General features: G+C 38.9%; 1 protein-coding gene across 3 annotated transcripts in view; it reads left to right on the top strand.

The window, feature by feature from the left end:
• bcl11aa (BCL11 transcription factor A a) overlaps positions 1 to 15,193 on the top strand; it is a 54,051-nt gene extending 38,858 nt beyond the window's left edge. For all 3 annotated transcript variants that reach the window (XM_066697106.1, XM_066697108.1, XM_066697107.1), the window contains exon 3: positions 9,963 to 15,193. In XM_066697106.1, the coding sequence (XP_066553203.1) occupies positions 9,963 to 12,025 (2,063 nt within the window). In that variant the 3' untranslated portion in view covers positions 12,026 to 15,193. The remainder of the gene's footprint in view (positions 1 to 9,962) is intronic.
• The last annotated feature ends 6,388 nt before the right edge of the window (positions 15,194 to 21,581 follow it).

Genomic DNA, 21,581 nt, shown 5'->3' on the forward strand with positions numbered 1-21,581 from the left:
CAATGAACAGGCGAAGAGTTTCAGGAATTCTGCCGTTAATTAGAAATAAATTACAGTTCTTTCTTGAGTCAGTGGATGAGGAGTGAGAATATGGCACAACAGGTACAGTGCTAAATACACTGTATGTGATCCATAGAAACACCCTCCTTGAATTTCTGTTAGGTATTGGATTTTGTTGGTTCTAGTTCTTTTAGTTGGCTCCCCTGCCTGTGCACTGAAGAAATGCTCTCAGTACCCATAATAGATTAACTTCCATACAGCAGAAAAAATCCTAATGTGTGCAACACTTGGCTTTTTGCATTGTTCATGGATGCACATGGTGAATAATTTTTCCACTGAAGATACCATCAGCGTTACAGTTGGCTGTCTTTGATCATCAGTAAACAGAGATCACCTTCAGTCAAAAAAGTGTCGTTTTTTTGAAGTGCATAATTTCAAAGTCGTATAATAAAAAAATAAATCGCTTGCATCTCAGAATAGATTTAGTCTCATCATTTAACATTACCCTGTTGAACTGCGGCCAATTTTAATTAATCTGCAATGTGATAACAGCAAGCTGAGTTTTTAAATCGATATCATGTCCTTAGATTGTTTCTTTTCTTTCTCTCCACCCCAGAAACTCATGCATCTAGTTAGCCTTACTTGGTGTAAATATTTCAAAAATAGTCTTTAACTCAACAAAAAAGTTTGCTTATGAATTGCTTTATAATATTATAACTATATCAATCACAGCAAGCAATTGATTTAAGACAAATGTTTGCATGGCCTATGTGAGCACAAGCTGTCTATGACTGCATTTTCACTATAGCTTCGCTGTATGCTTTTCATGGCACAGATATTATTAACGCACACTGCCTTTGCCATGGGGCCTTTTTCTTTTATCCCGTTTGTCCTTTACAAATCTTCTACACACAGGAAAAATAGGTATAGCTTGAATAAGGCTCAGACACCTGACTGGAGCGGGTGAGCAGTTTACCTTTTGTGGTGAGTTCTATGATCAGTTTCCATTTCTTTTCAGTCGTGTTATCAGAAGGATATACAGTATTTCTCTTTTGCCCGACAGGCGCTGGTTTGCCTGGGTGTGAATCAGGATTTTCCCGTTGAGGCCTAGATGTTGTTTCTCTTGAGGGATGTTACACTTGACTTGCGATGTATTGTGCACAACAATCTGCTATGTGACGGATTGTGGCACGGCAATTGTCAAGGCTCTTGAAGGCAAATTTTATTCGAATGGGATAAGTTAATGCTATCTTTGGATTATCTCAATGCTAACGCTCTTTGCCTTTGCATGCTTAAGGCAATCGATCAATAAGCTGCAAGCAACCAAATGAAAAGGATTGGGCCAAATGGGATCCTCTCATTGGTAACATAACGCATGTCCTTAAAGTTGTGTGTTGAGGTCTCCGTGCTTTCACTAGAAGGATCTTTCCTTTTTTAAAATCGTTAGTCTTCATATCCCACTTCCTGTCTGACCACTGTGAAGCTCGTTTCTCAGACCACTTGTTAACATTATCTCAAAAGATCAAACTGTCACGGAAAAAGAGAAAAACATGTCTGAAAAAAGGATGCAACTGAGAAAATATTGATATTTTAGTGACATGGCTGTTACAGAATTCTTGTTTTTACCAAGATCGTTTTTTTCTTCTGTTTCAATTCCATGAAAAATTGGATGAAAAATGCTAAGCTACAGTATGCATATCTGTGATTATGCAAGTCGATTTCCGTACGAAAATATATTATGCATTTTATTAGTTTATTTTACACTTCCCAAACTGCTTTTTCCGAGGTTATACTGTGTGTGTGCGTGCATGAAGATTTGGTTGCTTATTTGAATTTTTGTAATGCAGAAAACACATCATCGAAGTGTTCTTCTTGATGAAATGTAATAAGAATGGAGAGTCAGGTGTGTCTAAATCTCCTTGTGCTTAATTGCATTTGCTATACACACGGTCCGGATAGGGGTATTGGAAGGATTACATGCATAATGGTGAGAAAAATCCCAGTAGGACACAGATCCCCTGCAGATTTCACTGAAATTTTCTGCAGATTTTGATTGACCCCGCTTAGCTGGGACACTATTGAGAATACAAAGTTAATTATTAATAGTTTTTCTTTTCTAAAGTGCTTCGGGAATGGGCCTTTTTTATGTAGAAGTTGTCTTGTGCAGTATAAACAAGCATACAGATCAACTTATAATAAACTGGAATGAAGGCCATTTTCCTTCAGTTCAGTTTTACTGGGCAGTTTGCAACCTCGTATGTGTATCCCCCATTTCATATGAGCAGGATGAGCCTCTGAAGTTGCCTGATGCACTGTTTAATAGGATGCATCTATTTTTGTTCAGTGCTGCTGAATATGCAAGGAGAAAAAAAAAAAAGCTTCAATTTCACGATTTTCTTATCTTGGTGCAGGGAAGTGAAAAGTAATAAGTGAGAGTCAAATTTTGCCAGCATGTGCAGGTTAATTACTGGCATCGCTTAGCCCAGGAGCACCCATCCCAGTTATCAGAATATCTCTTTCAAGTGAATAATTTTTCTTGGCGCGTGAAGTATGCAGTTAATGGGGAGATTAGACACCATTGTTTAGACGTTAATGTGCGTTTCTGAGGAGAACGCTTCTCTGTTTGGATTTGAAGTTGTCAGAACATCAATTCAGTCTCCTTTACGGCACTTCCTCCGTCGGGCTTTGTTTCAGAACAAGTGTTGGTCAAACAAGCCTTTGTTTGTGGTCAGTCACTCGGCACACAACAAAGAGTCTGGGACGGGACAATGAAGAAACTGTTTCAGCCGAGGACAGGGGCAGCTGTGATATTACAGCGTGGAATACTGATTGAGAGCTTGCTGCAGTTTTTAAAACCACAGAGAAGGTTAATGGCTGGTAGTCTCTGTGTGGGTAAATCTTATTTTAACAGTGTCCGGTCAATTAACACAAGGCCATTTTTTGTGTATTTTATGTTTGAAATTTGGTAACGTCTTGTTAATAAATAAATAAATAAATAAATAAATACAGATAAATTAAAGGCCTTCATTTAATTTCAAAGTGATATTGGAAGAGAAAAAAATCCCAGAGAAATTCATTGCCACTGAAAACATAAGCTACTGATAAAATTCCAAAATTATATTATATGACAATGTCCTTTCTTCCCCTATATTCGGTAATCCTGTTACAGCATTGTTCCATTACCTCAATTACTATTATCTCTAAAAGCTGGTGAATCTTAACGGGATTGTCAAGGACGAAACAAAAGAATCCAGCTCTTCTTTCAGAGACAGTAGGGACAGTGAAAAACTTCAAGAACTGTTTGGGTACCTTCTCACTGAAAGACTTGCGTTGTTTGTAAGTCTTGGCATTCTTCAGCTTGGAATATACTTTTTTTTTATGATTTATATGGGACAATTAAGTTATGTGGATTCCATGCTACATTACTGTACAGCAGGACAAAACAATCTGCATGACACAGACAGTTTATTGTTCTGAGATCCTATTTAAATCATGCCACAGTGTTTGTTTGCAATAGATATTGATTTTGTTTTCATGATAACGCGACCTCCCTTCCAAGAAAAAAATAAAAAATAAAATTCCACATTAATAGGATTATAGACCTAAGCAGTAAAACTTACTAACATCTCAAGCTTTTTTTCTCTCTTTTTTTCTCTCTAACTTTTTGGAATTGAGCGTTTTGCATCTGCTGCCATATTTTTGTTTTCGATGGTTCAAATTTGCAAGTGTTTTAACGACTTAGCACCTTTTTAACAGCGAAAAGTTATCTTTAAATCCAAACTGCTCCCATGAGAAAATGTAAAACCACGGGAAGTACGGGGCACACTTCCTTCCAACCCGTATCAAATTTCAGCACGGACTGAATTTTGCTCATAAAAGAAGCCAATCATGGCTTAATTTAACTTTTTACTTGTGAAACAGTCATTTTATTTAGTTTATTATGAAACTATTTTAAGACACTTCATTTTTAAATGTTGCTAGAAGGGTGTTACTGCGGATGTCATCAGCATTTTATGTGAGGAAAGAGAACTATTAAGTGCTGCAACATTGCTTTAACTTCCTGCTGAAACTGGCACCTCTGAGTGAATTCCATGTCAGCCTACAATTCTGGGCACCTCCGCCAGCTCTAGAAGATGGGTCCAACAACTGTCACAGGAAGCATCAAATGCTTGTGCTGTCGATAGTGACCCACATTTGCAGAAAATTGGAGGGCTTTCTAATTAACTGAGGATCTGTAAATTAGAGTGAAGCTGTTTCACGAGTTCCCTTAAATGCTTAAAGTGTCAAGCCGCAGATAATCATTACATCTAACAAACTCCTGAATGTAGCAGTCGCTATGAGAATAAATCAGCATGGAAGGGCTTTTTTTCTTCTTGCATGAATATTAAACAGTAGAGAATCTATGTGTTTGTAGGTATTTCAGCATCCATCATGCTGCTTTTATGGTGTATTTTTTATAGGAAACAATAATGACCATTCTAGGGAAAAACTTAACATTTTCTAAGTTTAAAAAGGAAAGTGGCTTTGCTGCAGTAGTGCAAATTGAGTTCTTCAGGTTTTTTTTCCTTCTTCTACCTAAAATATGCACAGCATCGAATCGGGCTATTGGAGTGTCTGCTTTTCTCTGTCTTTCCATGTCTTGTCATTAAATCAGATTGTAACAGTTTGTCAGCAAAAGCTAGATTTAAGTATTTCCAGTGCTGTGTGTGAAAGATGAACATTTGTTTCAGTGAGTACTGTGCCAATCAATAATCCTTCAGCTTGACTAGGCTATCAATTATTGCTGCAATTATTTGTCTAGTTGGATATTTAAAATGTCATCCGAAAAAGATGATTACATATTCCAGAAAGCCCTGCACTGTATAATCAAATGAACTCGGTCTTGTTAAATGTAGTGTTGTAGTAACCTGTCCTTCAAAGCAGTGTTCTTCAGTGGCCAATAAAAATGGCACCTTCTCTCTGTAGTATGCTTAAAAGCCATTCTTATTCGGAAAGAGGAGACGTATCTTTTGGGGAAGAAAAAGGTTATTTGACACACCAGCAACCACCTTTTTTTTTGGTATCTTAGTGAAATATACAATCACATTTATAGATGCATGTTCTAGGAGTGCAATGAAATACTCTCTCTTCATACACACACATGCCTACAAATGACATACCCATATCAGTGTGTTTCCTTATCCATTATGCCTCTCTCATACCTCTAAGAAATACCTTAAGATACTTGAACAGATAACTGTCCTGCTTTCATCCCCCAAAATGTGCTTTACTGACACAGGCAGCACACCACCCAAATATGTTGTTTTTCTAGGAATTTGTTCAAACTGGAGACATGGTGTATGTTACACGATTAAACCTGTTAGGGCACATGCTTATTAAATATAATACAATATGCTTGGAAAGCATAACATATTCAGCAATTAACATTTCTATGCAAAACCTAAAATCATTTGAAATATGATTGATGCATTAATTCTGCGGCTTATTATATTTAAAGAAAAACAAAAAACAGTCTTAATAATTGTTATACAGAGAGACATTTCCTTACACTGCAAATGCAAAATACCTCTTGCATACTAACAGAAAAAACCTATATAGTAGGTTAAACCCAGTGCAGGTGGCAACAATTAACTGTAATTTTTGCAGATTGTAATGATCCATAATTTACCAACCAAAAATGGCCTTTTGCATTTTTTTTCTCCCAAGAAGTTTTTTCCTGCTTTGATTCTGCACACATTTTTCAGCTGTTGGTCTTTTACTAAATTGTCATGACAGATGCAGAATGACATGGGTTTAAAACGAGAACGTGACATTACTTTACTCGAATTAGCTATTTCGCTATCCCTTCTCTGTATTTGAGCGACATATTATTTAAGTGCAGGAATACATCTTATCTAAGTGCTGTCTTTTGATTGTGTGATGTTGTTAGGATTGTATGAATGGGTAATGTTTGTTTCGGCTTGCTCACATCTTCACAACTAAGAGAGCAAGTTTGCTGATATTGTTTAAAAAGGAAACCAAAGATAACATTTTGCAGCTTTTAAATATTTAAAAAAACAAAAAACAAATCAGAAATCAGTAGTTTAGAAAGCTGAAAGTCACATGCCTGTGATGATAATTCTTAATTCTGAATACTACTTTTGCAATAAATAGTTCATAAATCTTGGACTGTATGCATAAATTTGATTTTTTTTTTCTTTCTTTCTCACCAAACAAAATCATTCATCATGACTTCAGCAGTGCCTGCCTGTACGTTTATTATTATATTTTTTCATACCCAGACAGAGATTTGAAGGGGGTCTATATTAATGAAATGCACATATTCCATGTGAAAAAGTAATCACAGGCCACCAAAAACAAAGAGAAAGAAAGTCTGGTCCAAAAGGGAGCTCTGCTGCCATGTGTAGACTGCCAGTAGCTCGCCCATTTGTTTGTATTAACAGGATTATATGAGCATTCGAGTGTTCTGGCACCCCTCCATTATATAGATCATCATAAAGGGTCGTCTTATTACATGGTTAGGTGGCTATTGAAGACTTCAGACAGAACCCCTCAAGTAAAAAGTAGAGATAAAAGGAAATGCTATGCCAATGAGCAAATTCACTCGCTCACACCTCTTTTCTCTTTTTTCTCTCGCCTTCATGTAGGATGCATAAAAGAGATGGGAAGAAATTGCATTTCTTGGCAGTTTTCAAAACTATTGCATACATCAAATTAAGTCTTCTGACTTGGCTCTAGGATTTTTGTTTTGTATAGGCTATATGATAGCACTCTGTTTTGTTCTGTGTTTTTTTATGACCATTTGACCGCTTGTTTTCATAGCTTAAGTAAATTGCAATCACTATAAAATGTAATACATCAGATGCATTTTCCCCTTACACGCTCTAATTTGTAGGGTTCAGGCTAACATTCATTACCCAGTGATAAATATCCATTTCGATGCTTTTGTGACTGAACTGGCTGTCTTTTTGAAGCTCTGTATCCAGTAAATCAGCAGGTCTGCATATTTCAAATGAACCTTCTCTATGTACCTGTGGACAAAATGCTGTTTCTGATTTTAAATGCTGCTTTATTTAAGAACATAAATGGCATAAATAATGTGAGTCAGATAATTTGAATTTGTATTTTTTGTATTATTGATCAATTATTTGACAGATTTCATATCATTTTAAGGATTTCTTTAATTCATAAGGTACATAATGAAATCTACGTCACATAACATTTGTTTGTCTGTGTTTCAAAGGTGACACGGTGACAAGGTATACAGTATATATTCCTCTGGAAAAATGTTTTTGAAATATCACTTAACTGCCCAAAGCATTACCTAATATGGAGTTTTATAGAAAGATACAGGGTGGAATATGCTTTTTATTTTATTTTAATTTCATAAAGATGTATATATTAAAAATAATTGTTTTCTGATGTTTACGTTTAATTAAAAATAAGTATCTGACTTGTTCCCTGTGCAGATGGACATTCAAAGAGCAAGATAAAACATCTGCTTTATTTGAACTAAAGCCATTATGCAGAAAAAGATGCTGTATGTACCATGTGCACACATGCTTTTGCAAAATTAATAAACCTTTGTTGTGCAATTTACTATATGCCTTTAAAGGATTATTTTAATACCTAGGAGGTAATATTTTCACAGTTTTGTGTATGGTTATACAGCAGAATCATCAAATTAAATGCATCAATTTTATTGAAACAGTGGAAGATCACTGAAAAGCTGTGGAATAAATTACTTTTGCACTGGTGTTTTGCAAGGGACATGAAATACAGTGTGTGTGTGTGTGGGGGGGGGGTCTCAAACCAGTATGAAATAAGTTTGTGATTTGTTTCTTTGCAGTGACAAAAGACATTTTCCATTCGGTCTGCTGTATTGTAATAAATAGGTTACGACAATTATGTCAAGTTTACAAAAGCAGACAACAGATTATATCCCGTTCTTCCATTTTTGCTATGGTGTGAGGAGGCCTTTTGTTCCGTTTAAAATATGGTTCTAAGTTTACATAATGTGTTCCCATTGTTTTGTTTTTCACTATATCCAGGAATGGGCAATATTGGTAAAATGTACAATTTACGTTTTTTAAATGCATTTATTTGGGGTTTCTTGAGCCATAGAATGACCCGAGAGAGGTTCCTTTTCTTCATAGCTTCAGAGCACCAAATTTAACCCAAGACATATCTGTTGAATGGCTTCTTTTGTAAATGGACGTTGTATCTTCCAGTGTGCTGCGTAACAAATATGAGGTTGTGCTAATCCTGAAGAGAATAAGCTTATCTCTCTTCATTCAGACCTGCGGAATAAGGGGAAGGATGGGGGGTTGGGGGGGAGTGACATTTCAAGTTAGAAATATTCTTATTAAAGGGAGGAAATATCATGAAGGCAGATTCCTTCAGAACCGTTTTATTCCTGCTCGTTTGTTTAATGTTTAAAAGCTTAATTTCTGTTTGGGTTTATTATCTAATCTTGTAAATGTGTCCGTGGAAGTGCTGGGTACATTTAATGAGATTACCAATGCATTGTGAAACAAATTACAGGTCAACCTGGAAGTGCCATTGAAAGTCAATTATTATTTTAAATGTTTCTTTGCCTTTACAGTTGAGGGTATTGTTTATTCTGCTGAACGGCACTGTATTCTTTTGCTGGAGCTTAGCATGTTTTTTTTGTATTTTTAACAAAGGCATAATTGATTTAATAAACAGAAATGTTGAGCCGTGCTGAATTATTAAAAACACTTTCTACTGTAAAGGCACTAATTTGCTGAAAGCCATGGCACAAAATAACAGGTCATATCCCACTATAGTAGTGTAGGGTAATGGGTGGTGAAAACATCACTCCTATAAGACAAAGGATCAATTATTCATCCATTAGGTAGCATATTCAATTGGGCACATAAGTTTGTAGTAAAAAAACAAAAACCCACCACCAAAACAAAACAAGAAACACAAGACCCCTTGTAATTATATTTCTATCCTGGTTTTGGTCTATATCTGAAATATTGGGAATATTTATTTATTAATTCACTGTAGGGGACCATGTTTTGGCAATTGTTTTTTAAGTTTTTATTTTAAATCTTTTGTGTAGGGCTCTATCTATCTGTAAGTATACATGTACTATATATATAATTGTTATATATATATATATATATATATATATATATATACAAAAATTCCCTTGAGATTTAACACCTGCGGGAGCTTTTGACAAACACACTCTACATATGGCTTTTTTTGTACTATAATGAAAGACTGCATTCTGTTCAAAGACCTCATTGTTTGCTTTTATTGTAAGCCTAAAACTGCTCACAGTGAGCATGCCTGAGAACATCCCCTACTGAGGCTCTCCGCTGTCTATTTGAATTCCCCGTACAGACTGAAAATAACAGCACTGACAAAATTGTCTAAGCTCTCTGATATAATGCCAGTTATGTCTTCCTCTTAAGTGGTCAGTTTTTTGGGGGCTTTTAGCTAGTGTTTGAGGGAACATTTTTTTAATAAGTGTTTCATTTACAGCTAGGTGGGACCTTTAGTAAACGGCATACTGGTGTGCAGATGCAACTCATGCTAAAGAAAGAGGTCTGTAGCACGGATGGCTTTATGAATGATTAAACCCAATTCTGAGGCTTTACTCTTAGCCTTAAACCATTCCAGATAATTAAGTTGCGTGAAAGGGACTAAAATGCATGCAATCCATTCTTCTCCCTTCTCAGGGATGGGTACACTTGGCATTCTCCATCAACTTGCAGCAGAAAGTCGCTGCCATTGAGTTGCCCCACTGTTTTAGCAACTTCTCTACCAATCTACATTAAGAGTCACATAAGCAACTTTTTGTCCCACTATAAAGTATGGGGAAGGGTTTTATAACAGGGGAGAGAGGAAACAAAACTCATTTAAAGCAGAAAATCAAAAGCAGTTGGGTCTGGAGCTCTTATCGTGGTTTTTCTTCTTTTTCACAGGTAAAGATGAGCCCAGCAGTTATACTTGCACAACCTGTAAACAGCCATTCACCAGTGCATGGTTCCTCCTCCAGCACGCACAGAACACCCACGGGTTCAGGATTTACCTGGAGAGTGATCATGGCAGTCCCCTCACCCCTCGCGTCGGCATCCCTTCAGGGCTGGGAGCGGAGTGCGCCTCCCAGCCACCACTCCATGGGATCCACCTGGCCGACAACAGCCCCTTCAACCTGCTGCGGATACCTGGCTCCGTCTCTTCCCGGGAAGCGCCCAGCTTGCGGGAGGGTCGCTTCCCGCCCACTCCGCCGCTCTTCAGCCCCCCGCCGCGGCACCACCTGGACCCCCATCGCATGGAACACCTGAGCCCAGAGGACATGGCCCTAGCCACGCATCACCCGAGTGCCTTTGATAGGGTGCTGCGGCTCAACCCCATGGCGATGGACCCGCCTGTGATGGATTTCTCACGGAGGTTGCGGGAGCTGGCCGGGAATACATCTGGCTCTACGCCACCCCTGTCCCCAAACCGGCCCAGCCCCATGCAAAGGCTGCTGCAACCATTCCAGCCAGGGGCCAAACCCCCCTTCTTGGCCACCCCTCCTCTCCCGACAATGCAGTCTCCTTCTGGTTCCCAGTCAACCCCCAACCAGCAGCAGCAACAGCAGCAGCAGACGCCCCTGAAGTCCAAGTCATGTGAGTTTTGTGGAAAGACTTTCAAGTTCCAGAGTAACTTAATTGTCCACCGGCGGAGCCACACAGGAGAGAAACCATACAAGTGCCACCTTTGCGACCATGCCTGTACGCAGGCCAGCAAGCTAAAGCGCCACATGAAGACTCACATGCACAAGTCCTCACCCATGACTGTCAAGTCTGATGATGGTCTTTCCACAGCCAGTTCCCCAGAACCGGGGACCAGTGAGTTAGTAGGCAGTGCCAGCAATGCCCTGAAATCGGTGGTGGCTAAGTTTAAGAGTGAGAATGACCATGGGTGCATGATCCCTGAGAATGGGGATGAGGAGGAGGAGGAAGAAGAAGAGGAGGAGGAGGAGGAGGAGGAGGAGGAAGAGGAGGAGATGGAGAATGAGGTGGGCAGGAACGACTACCACTTCAGTCTCAACCTTGAGGCCGCCCGGCACCACGAGAACAACAGTGGGCGGCACGGCGGCGGCGAGGATGGGATTCCTCGTTCGCTCCCAGACGTCATGCAGGGCATGGGTCTGGCAGCAAGCATGCAGCACTACAGCGAGGCCTTCCATCAACACAAGCGGGGAGCGCTGACCTCGGAAACAGAGGCCCAGAGGGACATGTGCGATGAGGACTCTGTGGCCGGGGAGTCAGATCGAGTAGATGATGGCTCTGGATCCGCCATTAATGGGAGAGGGTCTTCTCCAGGTGAATCGGCCTCAGTGGGCCTGTCCAAGAAGCTGCTACTGGGTAGTCCCAGCTCCCTAAGCCCTTTCTCAAAACGCATCAAAATGGAGAAGGATTTTGACCTTCCCACCACCACCATCCCCAACACTGAGAATGTATATTCCCAGTGGCTGGCTGGCTACGCTGCTTCCCGGCAGCTCAAAGACCCTTTTCTGAACTTCGGAGATTCCAGACAATCGCCTTTTGCCTCTTCTTCCGAGCACTCTTCGGAGAATGGCAGTTTACGCTTCTCCACCCCCCCGGGGGAGATGGACGGAGGGGTTTCGGGCCGCAGTGGCACAGGGAGCGGAGGGAGCACCCCTCACATTGGGGGCCCTGGCCGGCCCAGCTCCAAGGAAGGCCGACGTAGTGACACTTGCGAGTACTGTGGTAAAGTCTTCAAAAACTGCAGTAACCTAACAGTTCACCGGAGGAGCCACACGGGGGAAAGGCCGTATAAATGTGAGCTCTGCAATTACGCCTGTGCTCAGAGTAGCAAACTCACCCGGCACATGAAAACACATGGCCAAGTGGGAAAGGACGTTTACAAATGTGAAATCTGTCAGATGCCTTTTAGTGTGTACAGTACCCTGGAGAAACACATGAAAAAATGGCACAGTGATCGCGTCTTGAATAACGATATTAAAACTGAATAGAAAAGTATCGATTACCCATCCGCCCGTAAACGTTCCCTGTAGATTTCCCTTTGGTAGTCCAGTGGAAGCGAAGAAAACGTGCTTGTCACCAGCACATCTTGTTTAATTTACCGTTGAATGCATGATCTGTATCGGGGCAATACTATTGCATTTACGCAAACTTCGAGCCTTTCTCTTGTGCAATAATTTACATGTTGTGTATTTTTTTTCTTTTTTTTTCTTTTTTAATTAGACAGCATGTATGGTATGTTTTGGCTAATTTTTAAAAAATTGTCCCTGGTTGGTTAGTTGTTGAGTAAATGTGTTGCTGTTTCCTTGTTATTTTTTATTTAAGAGAGAAAAAAAATGCCATGCTGCATACATTCTGTAATACATATCATGTACAGTTTTGTGTTGTAACATGGAGGAAAACAGTCTATTGCTTAACCCTCTCTGGACGGGCTGGGAATCGCACTTAAACTAATCTTTCTAAAAGATAATCTGTCCAAATGGGGTTAAAAATATCAATTGGGTTATTTACAAAATATAAAGCAGTGACAGCCTTGAATTTCTTAATAAAAATAAAATAAAAATAGAAAAAAGTAATTAAAATTTGAATTTGTACTATCATTTGGTAAAACAAAAATCTGAGTGCCTTGGATATATTGAAACTGCATTGGTTAATCTTCCTATTTGTAATAAGCTTGGAGTCTCAGCTAGATACTGGAAGTGGGTCTTTTGGATCCTAAATAAGGTTCTTGCATCAAGCACCTGACTGCTATGGTCAACTGTGACTACACAAGAAAATTGAAAATAATCGAATAAAATTTCTAGTTAATCATCATTTAGCTACCTATTACATGTATATCTTTTAATTATGACTCTGTTTACTAGCATGTTACATGCTATACTGTGTGGATTTTCAAACATTTTTGTTTTGGTACCATACACACTGGTACTACGATTTACAAATGGTTAATTCACAATCTTAAGCTCTTTTATTTTTATTTTTATTTTGTTTTAAAGGTTTTAATGTTTTTATAAGTAGCACAAAACTATGATGTACCTGCTTGGAACTCCAGTGTGCAGCCCGGGCAGTATTACTGAATAAGGCACCTAAAACAAGGGCATTTGAATTCTAATCAGAATTTAGCAAAGCTTAACAGAAACTGATGGGAAATGGGAGAGCAGAGACGGGGAGACGTGTGTTTGTGTTTGTGTGTGTGCGCGCGGGGGGAGGGGGGGTTGTTTAGGATTTGTTTTGTATAAAGAAGCATTTGAGAATTATTTTAGTGATGATTAACTATGAATTGCCTATACAAGAAATTGAAATCCTAAAAAGAATTTCATTCACAAGAGTTGCAGTATGTACACCTGTGCTCCCTAAAAGAGAAAAACGAAAAAGATGTTAAATTTTTCATACACTGTGTGCTATTTGTGTTGACATATAAAGGATAATTTTTCCATTATTAAGTTAGCATCCGCCCCAATTGATGTTAAGATAGCACTTGAGACTCTGCCCGTGGTGTCTGTATCTTTTTCTTTAATCAGAGGTACAGAGGTTGAGTATAAAATAAGACTGCTCATATATAGGACAATTAAGTGCACTGTACAATTTTCCCAGTTTACAGGTATACACTTAAGGGAAAACTTGCTATAATGCTGACATGAATATGATCTCATTGTTTAGCATAGAAAAAAATACTTCTGCCAGCCATTTCCTCGCCTAGTAAGCCTAGCTACTTGGGCACAACGTAGCAGTGCTGTGAATGGAAATAGACTACCCTTCTATCGAATGAATGACCGGACTCGCTACTTACAGTGCAAACCTTTTTTTGTACAAATTTTTTTAAATATAAATGTTAAAAGAATTTTTTAAAAGAACACTTCATTATCTTTAGGGGAACTGTATTTAAGGTTTTTTTCTTCGTCTTGGTGGTATTCAAGACTTGATCACAATATATATAAAAGAAAAAGAAATCTGTGATAGAGGACTTTTTTTTTTTTTTTTTTTTTTTTTTTTTTTTGCCTTGGCTATACACAGCTCTTCAGGTTGAATAAAACTTGCATTGGGGAAAGGTTTAAGATTATATATAAATATATATATAGAACTTAAATATAGGAAAATGCACACTCATGTTGATTCCTATGCTAAAACACATTTATGGTCTACTTTTTTCTGTATTTCTAGAATGGTATTTGAATTAAATGTTCACCTAGTGTAGGCACTATAGTATTTATATTGAGGCTTGTATTTTTAACTGTTGCTTGTTCTCTTAAAAGGTATCAATGTACCTTTTTCGGTAGTGGAAAAAAACAGGCTGCCACAGTATATTTTTTTAATTTGGCAGGATAATATAGTGCAAATTATTTGTATGTTTCAAAAAAATAAAAATAAAAAAAACAAACGTGTGGCATTGTATAGATGAAAGGCCATATAATGGTCTCTTTTGAGGAGTCCTTTCAGAATGTCCACAATAGCTAAAACAGGTGGTTGTACATATCTTTTTTTTTTCTCCTGCTGCCATTATGTATGCAGTACTGCAAGCTAATGTTGGTTTGTTCTGTAGTGTGCTTTTTTGTCCCTCAACTTCTCTCACCCTACTACATTCCAGCATCTTAAAGAAAATTCATATGCAGTAAATAAAATAAAAAAATAATAAAAAAATTACATAAAAATAAATGTTTTGCAGGTTTTTTTTTCATTGCCAAAAACTAAATGGTGCTTTATATTTAGATTGGGAAGAATTTCATATGCAAAGCATATTTAAAAATAAAAAAATAAAGGAAAAGCCCGCTTGAGTTGATACTTTTTTGTAAATGGCAATGCGGAATATTTTGTTATCAGCCTTTTCTATTCCTGTAATGAAAGCTGTTTGTTGTAACTTGAACTTGAACTTTATCTTTTACTATGGGAGTCACTATTTATTATTACTTATGTGCTCTGTTCAAAACAGAAGTACAGAAATGGATCTTTTTATTTTCTTTTTTATTTTTATTATTATTATTTTTTTTAAGATGACCAAAGGTCATTAACAACCTGGCTTTTTGTTGTATTTGTTTCTGGTCTATGTTAAGTTCTATTGGAGAAACCACTGTCTGTGTTTTTTGGCAGTTGTCTGCATTATCCTGTTCACACACCCATTTTGTCCCTTTATTGAAAAAAATTAATAAAAATTTTAAAGTATACTTATTGTGGTTCTGGGTGCTTATTCGTTGTTTTTGTAAGAAGAGTTTCACTCAGGAATTCGGCCCAGCTAGGTCTTTATTTTTTCACATGGGAGGGGCTGGGAGACTCTGCCACTGAAGTTGGAGATGTCAGATAGAGAATCTGTGTTAAATTATGGTAATTTTGCAAAGAAGAAAGAGGGGGAAAAAAATAAAAAGAATCCGGTGGGCAGCTGTCTCTATCACAGAGCCTCACTTACAGTTGGCAGTAATTTACATTTTTGCTGGCAGTGTAGCGAAGAGAGGGCTGGAGCCCTGCCCCCCCTCACCCTCCCAAAGGGCTGTTTTGGCTGCAGGGCAGGGACGGGGCCACGCTGTTGATGCAGTGTTGGGAAGATCACATTGTGGTTGCTGTTGCACTACCTGTTTGGTGAAAAAAGTCACCGGCCCTGTGAGTCTGTCAATCTCCATGAGCGATGACACCATCACATAAAAATCATAGTTACACACATTCTGCTACAGGGCTGTAGCTGGGATGCTCTCTTTATTGGCGACCATGCAAATTGCACATGTATCTCTCGTTTAAGAATGTTTTATAAAATATTGGCGCAGCAGTAGAAAACACATTTTTCAAAATCAAAATATTACCAGGCCTTTTTGTTTAAATATTGACCAATTTAAATTAACATGAAGTTATCAATACAAATTGACCAGCAGTCAGCAGTAATTGTTACTTTTTACATTATTTTTACCAGGATTATAATGTGTTGTCATTTTAATGCATCTTCTCCCTGTACACTTTTCATTTTTTTGGCATATTGAAATGTTTTGTATTTCTCTCTTTCATGTTTTCAATAAGTTTTGATATGGAGCAACTAACTGAATCCCCCCTTTCTGAAACACAACCAGTTCCCTATAGGACACAGTGCAATAGATGTGTCAGTTCAGCTGCAACGAGCTAAACCACTTGCTCGCCGAGTGACAGTCCACCCCTTCACAGTCAAATGACAAATTTTATTAAAACATCAGCAGCTTCTTTATTCACCATTAGCAATGCTATTCGGCATGGCCAGAACAGTGTAGGCAAATAATAAAACAAATGGGTGACATTTTTCTAACAGTGTGATAAATTAATTGTGTTATAAAACCATGAACCATTGAGGTCTTTTCGGGTTTATTGGAGTTCCAGAAACACATTTATATGAAAAGTATAACGTGTTTGGCACAGGTATAAAAATTTATACAAGCATGACCCACTGTCCCCATAAACTTGAATTAAATTTTTATTCCATTGTTGAATGATACTCAAGTAACCTAGAAGAATAATACAGAAAACTCTTCAAGGCCTTGTAAATTTCAAGTGCCTGCCTAGTTTTGATTTCATATTTGGCCTAAAAGTCAAGTTACCGGATACAGTGTAACATTCTGACACCGAATGTCACTGGAGAATGTCCTTGTTTTGAGGTTTATTAATACAGGTCCTTTTCACAATAGAGACGCAACCGTGTCTGTGTCATAGAAGCATTTTACTGAAAATGATTAGCCTAAATACATCGTCATCTCGAGAAGTCACTCCTTTGTTGGGATGCTTATATACGTATATATAGCTTATATAGCGTGCAGCTGCAGTTTCCTTGGCAAGCTGTGGTATAAAAGAAACAGCCAGTCAATCATAAAGTAAATTATGTTTGAAGCAACAGCCACCCACAAAACAGTGGAATCCTGAGAATACATTATTGATCCTGTAAAGCAGATTTTGTAAATACAGGCATTGAGTTTCTATTATTACAAGGCATGATTTACCATAACTACAAGGCTTTCACACTGGCGTCTGCTGGGAGGCTTCTGTTATCTGCCACTGTGTAGTCCGTTTCAGCCAGCTTCAGAAGGGAGGTCATACAGAAACGGTCTTGGATTATACACTCAATTTCCTGCAGTGGAGCAACATCTTCGGTGCCAGACTGGCACCAACAGGCCGCTTTGCGATGGGATGAATAATACAGCGCAACCTTTCCCTGCAAAGTCGGTCTGCATGTGGAGGCTATGGTCATCGCTCAGACCACTTACACATCTGTGTTTACATGACACTGGTCAACCCCTGCTAAAGACCAATGTAAAAAGCCTCTTCAAACCGCAAGCATCCACACTCAGCCCTTATTAGAAGGTTTTCTGGTGTGAGGATACCATTGATGAGGCTACTCTGCCTTGGCTGTCAGCTGCATTAAATCCCATTAAATTTGCCTTTATTACAACACACACCTCATTATTAAATGCACAGCACTTGCCCCAACCACCCTAGCCCCATCTCCCTTTACCAGCAATTTAATGATGAGGTTAGTGACAGCATTATCTCAAAGAATTAATAGAAATGGTTAATCTATTTCTAAAGCAAAGCTCTAGCCCAGGCATTATATTCTTATAATACACCTGTGGTGGTGGCCGTGCATTACAAGAAAACCGTGCGGCTGCTGTGGGATCTCTGTACTAGCTCTTTTTTATTGCTGTTCATCCATCAGGTTGTATTGTCCTGCAAGCCTGCCTTACTATGGACTATGGACCTTTGAAAAATAACAAAACTTTATTAGTTTGTGTTTGTGACTGTTTACGGCTCGCACGCCAAAAACCAACCACTTCAATGTATTTAGTTATACACAGAGTTTGCTTATGGTATATGGTCAACTTTCTAAATATAAAATTCATGAACTCTAGCATCTTGATGGCATGTGAGAAGCAGCAGAAAAATAGTGTTGCTAGGTCAAGTTTATGCGACTTCGTATTCACGTGCCTTGTGTGTCAGAAAGTTGTATACTAGGCCCGGTTTCTTCAATTGCAAACCAGTGGAGGATGACACACCATACAGTTTTGAGTCTTGATGGTGGAAGTTCACCGCTTATTTATGACTCTGGCCTTGTCTGGTCATCATGCGTGTCTTCGTAACCTTTCTTTCTTTTTCAGTTTTTTCCTTACCTTTCCTTGCAAGGGTGGCGTGACAGTCTAATCACTGCCCTTGCCCTAGCCCTAGCTGTTTGTCAAACACTGGAGGTTAAAGTCTATAGATAGACAAGGAACCTGGAATGCAAGGTGTGGACAGCTAAGATAAAGTCTCTGCAAGAGGGATGTCTGCTTTGTGTCCTGTGCTAGAGTTTAAAGGTCATGGTGTTAGTCTCACCGCACATACAAAAACATGCCTTCCTTTTTCTTTTTCATAGTGTTCAGGATCTGGAGCCCTATAATGTTTCAGAAATAAAAAGGATTAGATACTAATATTTCCCCAGCAGTACGTCCAGCTGGATGACTGACAAAAAAGATTCCAGGGCTTTTACGAGGAAGGTGCTGACTGATCCCAGCTCTTATAGCTTAGAGGGGCAAGGGTTTGCTGGCAAAGGAGAGCAATGTAATCTGTAGAACTGCTTACAGGCCCAATTCAGAGTTCAGACTATATTCTAATAAAGTGGAACTTATGTTGAACACTAACTCTGGACTTCAATAAGTCAGCAGCAGCCACCGCTTCTTTTAACAAAGCTATCCAGAACTGCTTTGATTTGACTCTGATGAGTATTTCAAAAAATGCTCACACACACATATATATCAATAATGTCAAACTACTTATGAATCTGTTTATCTGTATATTAATTTACTTGTTTCATTGTCATGGCACAAGAGCTCTTAAATCCTGTGATGTAGAAAATCCCTGAATTGAATCCACGATAAAAAGAGCGAGTCTTGAAGAGTATAACTAATCTGCTTTTAGGTAAGCCTGTTTCTGTGAGTGAGTTGCTCCGCTTTTCTATCTTAACTTTGGGAGCTGGATAGGTCTACGGAGGTTAATTGCAGCCGCAATGACGAAAAGGCCAAGCCACCTTTGGAGAAAAAGGTAATCATAGAGGACAGCTGAAGTTGAGCCTGAGATATATTTCTGGATGGGGGGGAGGAGGAGAGGGAGGAGGCCGGGACTGCCAGACACGATAGAAGTACTAGAAACAGAAAGAGTCTTTGTTATGTCTAGTGGTCTCAATATTTTGTGTTAAGGTGACCCTTGCACTACATAGCCTTTCTGTGCTTTGACACTCACAGACATACAACCCCCCCGCCCCCTCTACATACACATTGCCAATACCGTCTTAGGGGACAGAGGCTGCTGCAAACTCACCAGACCTGGCCCTCTAATGTTCAGGCGGAAGGTGAAAGGTCACTTTTTAAAAACTGCAGCTCGAGTTTCACATGACTGAACACCTTTGTTGAGAGAGGACCAATGCAAAGGAAACGTCTAGGTTGGCACGTCTAGGGGAAGGATCATGAAGCCAAAAAAATCTTCTGTGTGCTTTAGTAATCAATGAGGACCCACTTCCCGGGGCCATTGCTAGTCCAGCACTGTTGTTTACCAGCTGTGGGAGTTGAAGTTTAAAGTCCAGGATCAGGCCATTTGTCCTCAGCAGCCTTGATCCTGTTGTCCAAGTGTGGTATGTCAGACTGACCACCAGATTTTTTTTTTTTAACAAAAACATTCTTATCCTTATCATTATATGGCCTGCTGTTTCCTAGAATGTCAGTTTTGTGGACAAATTATAAATATCATACATTTCAACAGTGGATAATATGAATTTGTTACTTCAGGTAAATCTCGGTATCTTTAATACAGGAGTTATGCCACCTATATACTTATCATTGCAGGCTGATTTTTAAAAAGATATTTCACAATTGTAATATATATATTTTTTACTTATCTTCACATCTTGTCCATTAGCCTTCTCCCCTGGTTGTAATGATTGTAAAGGATACAAACAAGAGGTATGCTACCTGAGAGTTTTATTTGCTCTGTAAAATGGTCAGCTTATCAATGACCTCTGTTCACATTTCAGTTTTTATAACGAAAGTGCATAAACTTTACTGCCCTGCCAATAAAAGGCAAAGTACATTTTCTTTTTCATTTTTAAGTGGCAGAACTGCCAGGATTGAGACTACAGGAACCGCAGGCTGTAAAAAGAAGAAAACAAACGCCAACAAAACAAGGAAACCAGTGGAGGCACGGGGTCCCTATGATAGATGTAACGCAGAGTGATTAACCAGGTTATGGGTCAGTGTAGTGTAAAAACACCACCAGACTCTGACATGTTTTTGGGATCCACAAAAGTACAGGAAGTTGATTTCATCGGATTATGTCAAACTCAACACATCACGGCAAGGCTGTGCTGATTTCAGGGACAGTCAGGTCAGATCATTACCAAGAGCAGGCGCCCGAAAGAGTGTTGTGCAGCAGTGGAGGTCAAACAAAACCCTATTTAAGGAAAACACACAGACTTGTTTCTCAATTTGGCAAATAATAATTGACCCTTAATATTCCAGTTCTTTTTAAAAGGAAACTCTTTTACCTCCTAGGCTACTTTATATCTTAGTAATTAAGCGGCATCAGAGACAGTTCATTTCATGTCTGTTGCTTTCCAGGCACAATGATAGAGGGTGCCTGGTTTGAAGATTAACAAAATATAGTCTATTCCAGCTGGAAATGGGGAAAAGGGTTTCAACACTTTCTATGTTTTTTTGCATGTCCGTTTATAATTGGGAATACTGTTCAATCAGTTTAAAAAAATAAACATGATTTTTATTTTATTTTTTATAAATATATTCACGTTGTGTGAATTAGAATAACTGCAGTGTTCCCCCTATTCGAATATATTCGGTCGGCACCCCTTTCATAGATTATAGTTGTCTACATCCTGCCAAAAACAATTAATCAAGCTCCTTCTCAGCAGTGTACCAGAGGTCATGGGCTCTGACGCTTTATCTGAAGGGTATAACGACCATCAGCATGTATCGTGATATTTGGGACAACAGTATTGATGATACGGTGAGGGTCCCTTACATCTCCCAATGTGGTAACAACTTATGACAAAGCTGGAGTGTAACACAGTGGTGCAAAGAGAATAACACTGAAACATGTCCTGTTGCTTGAGTCCAAACCCCAAACCCATGGAACACTGCTCATATATTTTTGGTCCCATTTAATTTAATGCATATGTCTTTCTGTCTATCTATCTACCAATTTGTGTGTATATATATATATATATATATATATATATATATATATATATAAGCAAAATGTGGCCTACAGAGGCCTTTCTTCATCTTAATGAGACATGTTGCACAGTTCTCTAAACATGTGTGTTTTACAGCTTAATCCATTCTTTCTGCTTTTAGGTGACATGGCCAAGGTCGACGCTGGACTGCTAGGGCTGCGGATGACAGGTGAAGATATTTATCTCGGCCCTTTGAGGCACCTATTCTGCGCTTCCTCACAAAGAGGCTCTGTCTTTCATGCCGGGCCCGCTGAGGGCGATGAGTGGCTTTTGGGGGAGAACTCCTTTGCCTCCAGAGTCCTGTGATGTGCACTGTCCAGACAGCACGCTGTGTG

The sequence above is a fragment of the Amia ocellicauda genome, chromosome 23, assembly GCF_036373705.1.
Source record: "Amia ocellicauda isolate fAmiCal2 chromosome 23, fAmiCal2.hap1, whole genome shotgun sequence".
NCBI lineage: Eukaryota > Metazoa > Chordata > Actinopteri > Amiiformes > Amiidae > Amia > Amia ocellicauda.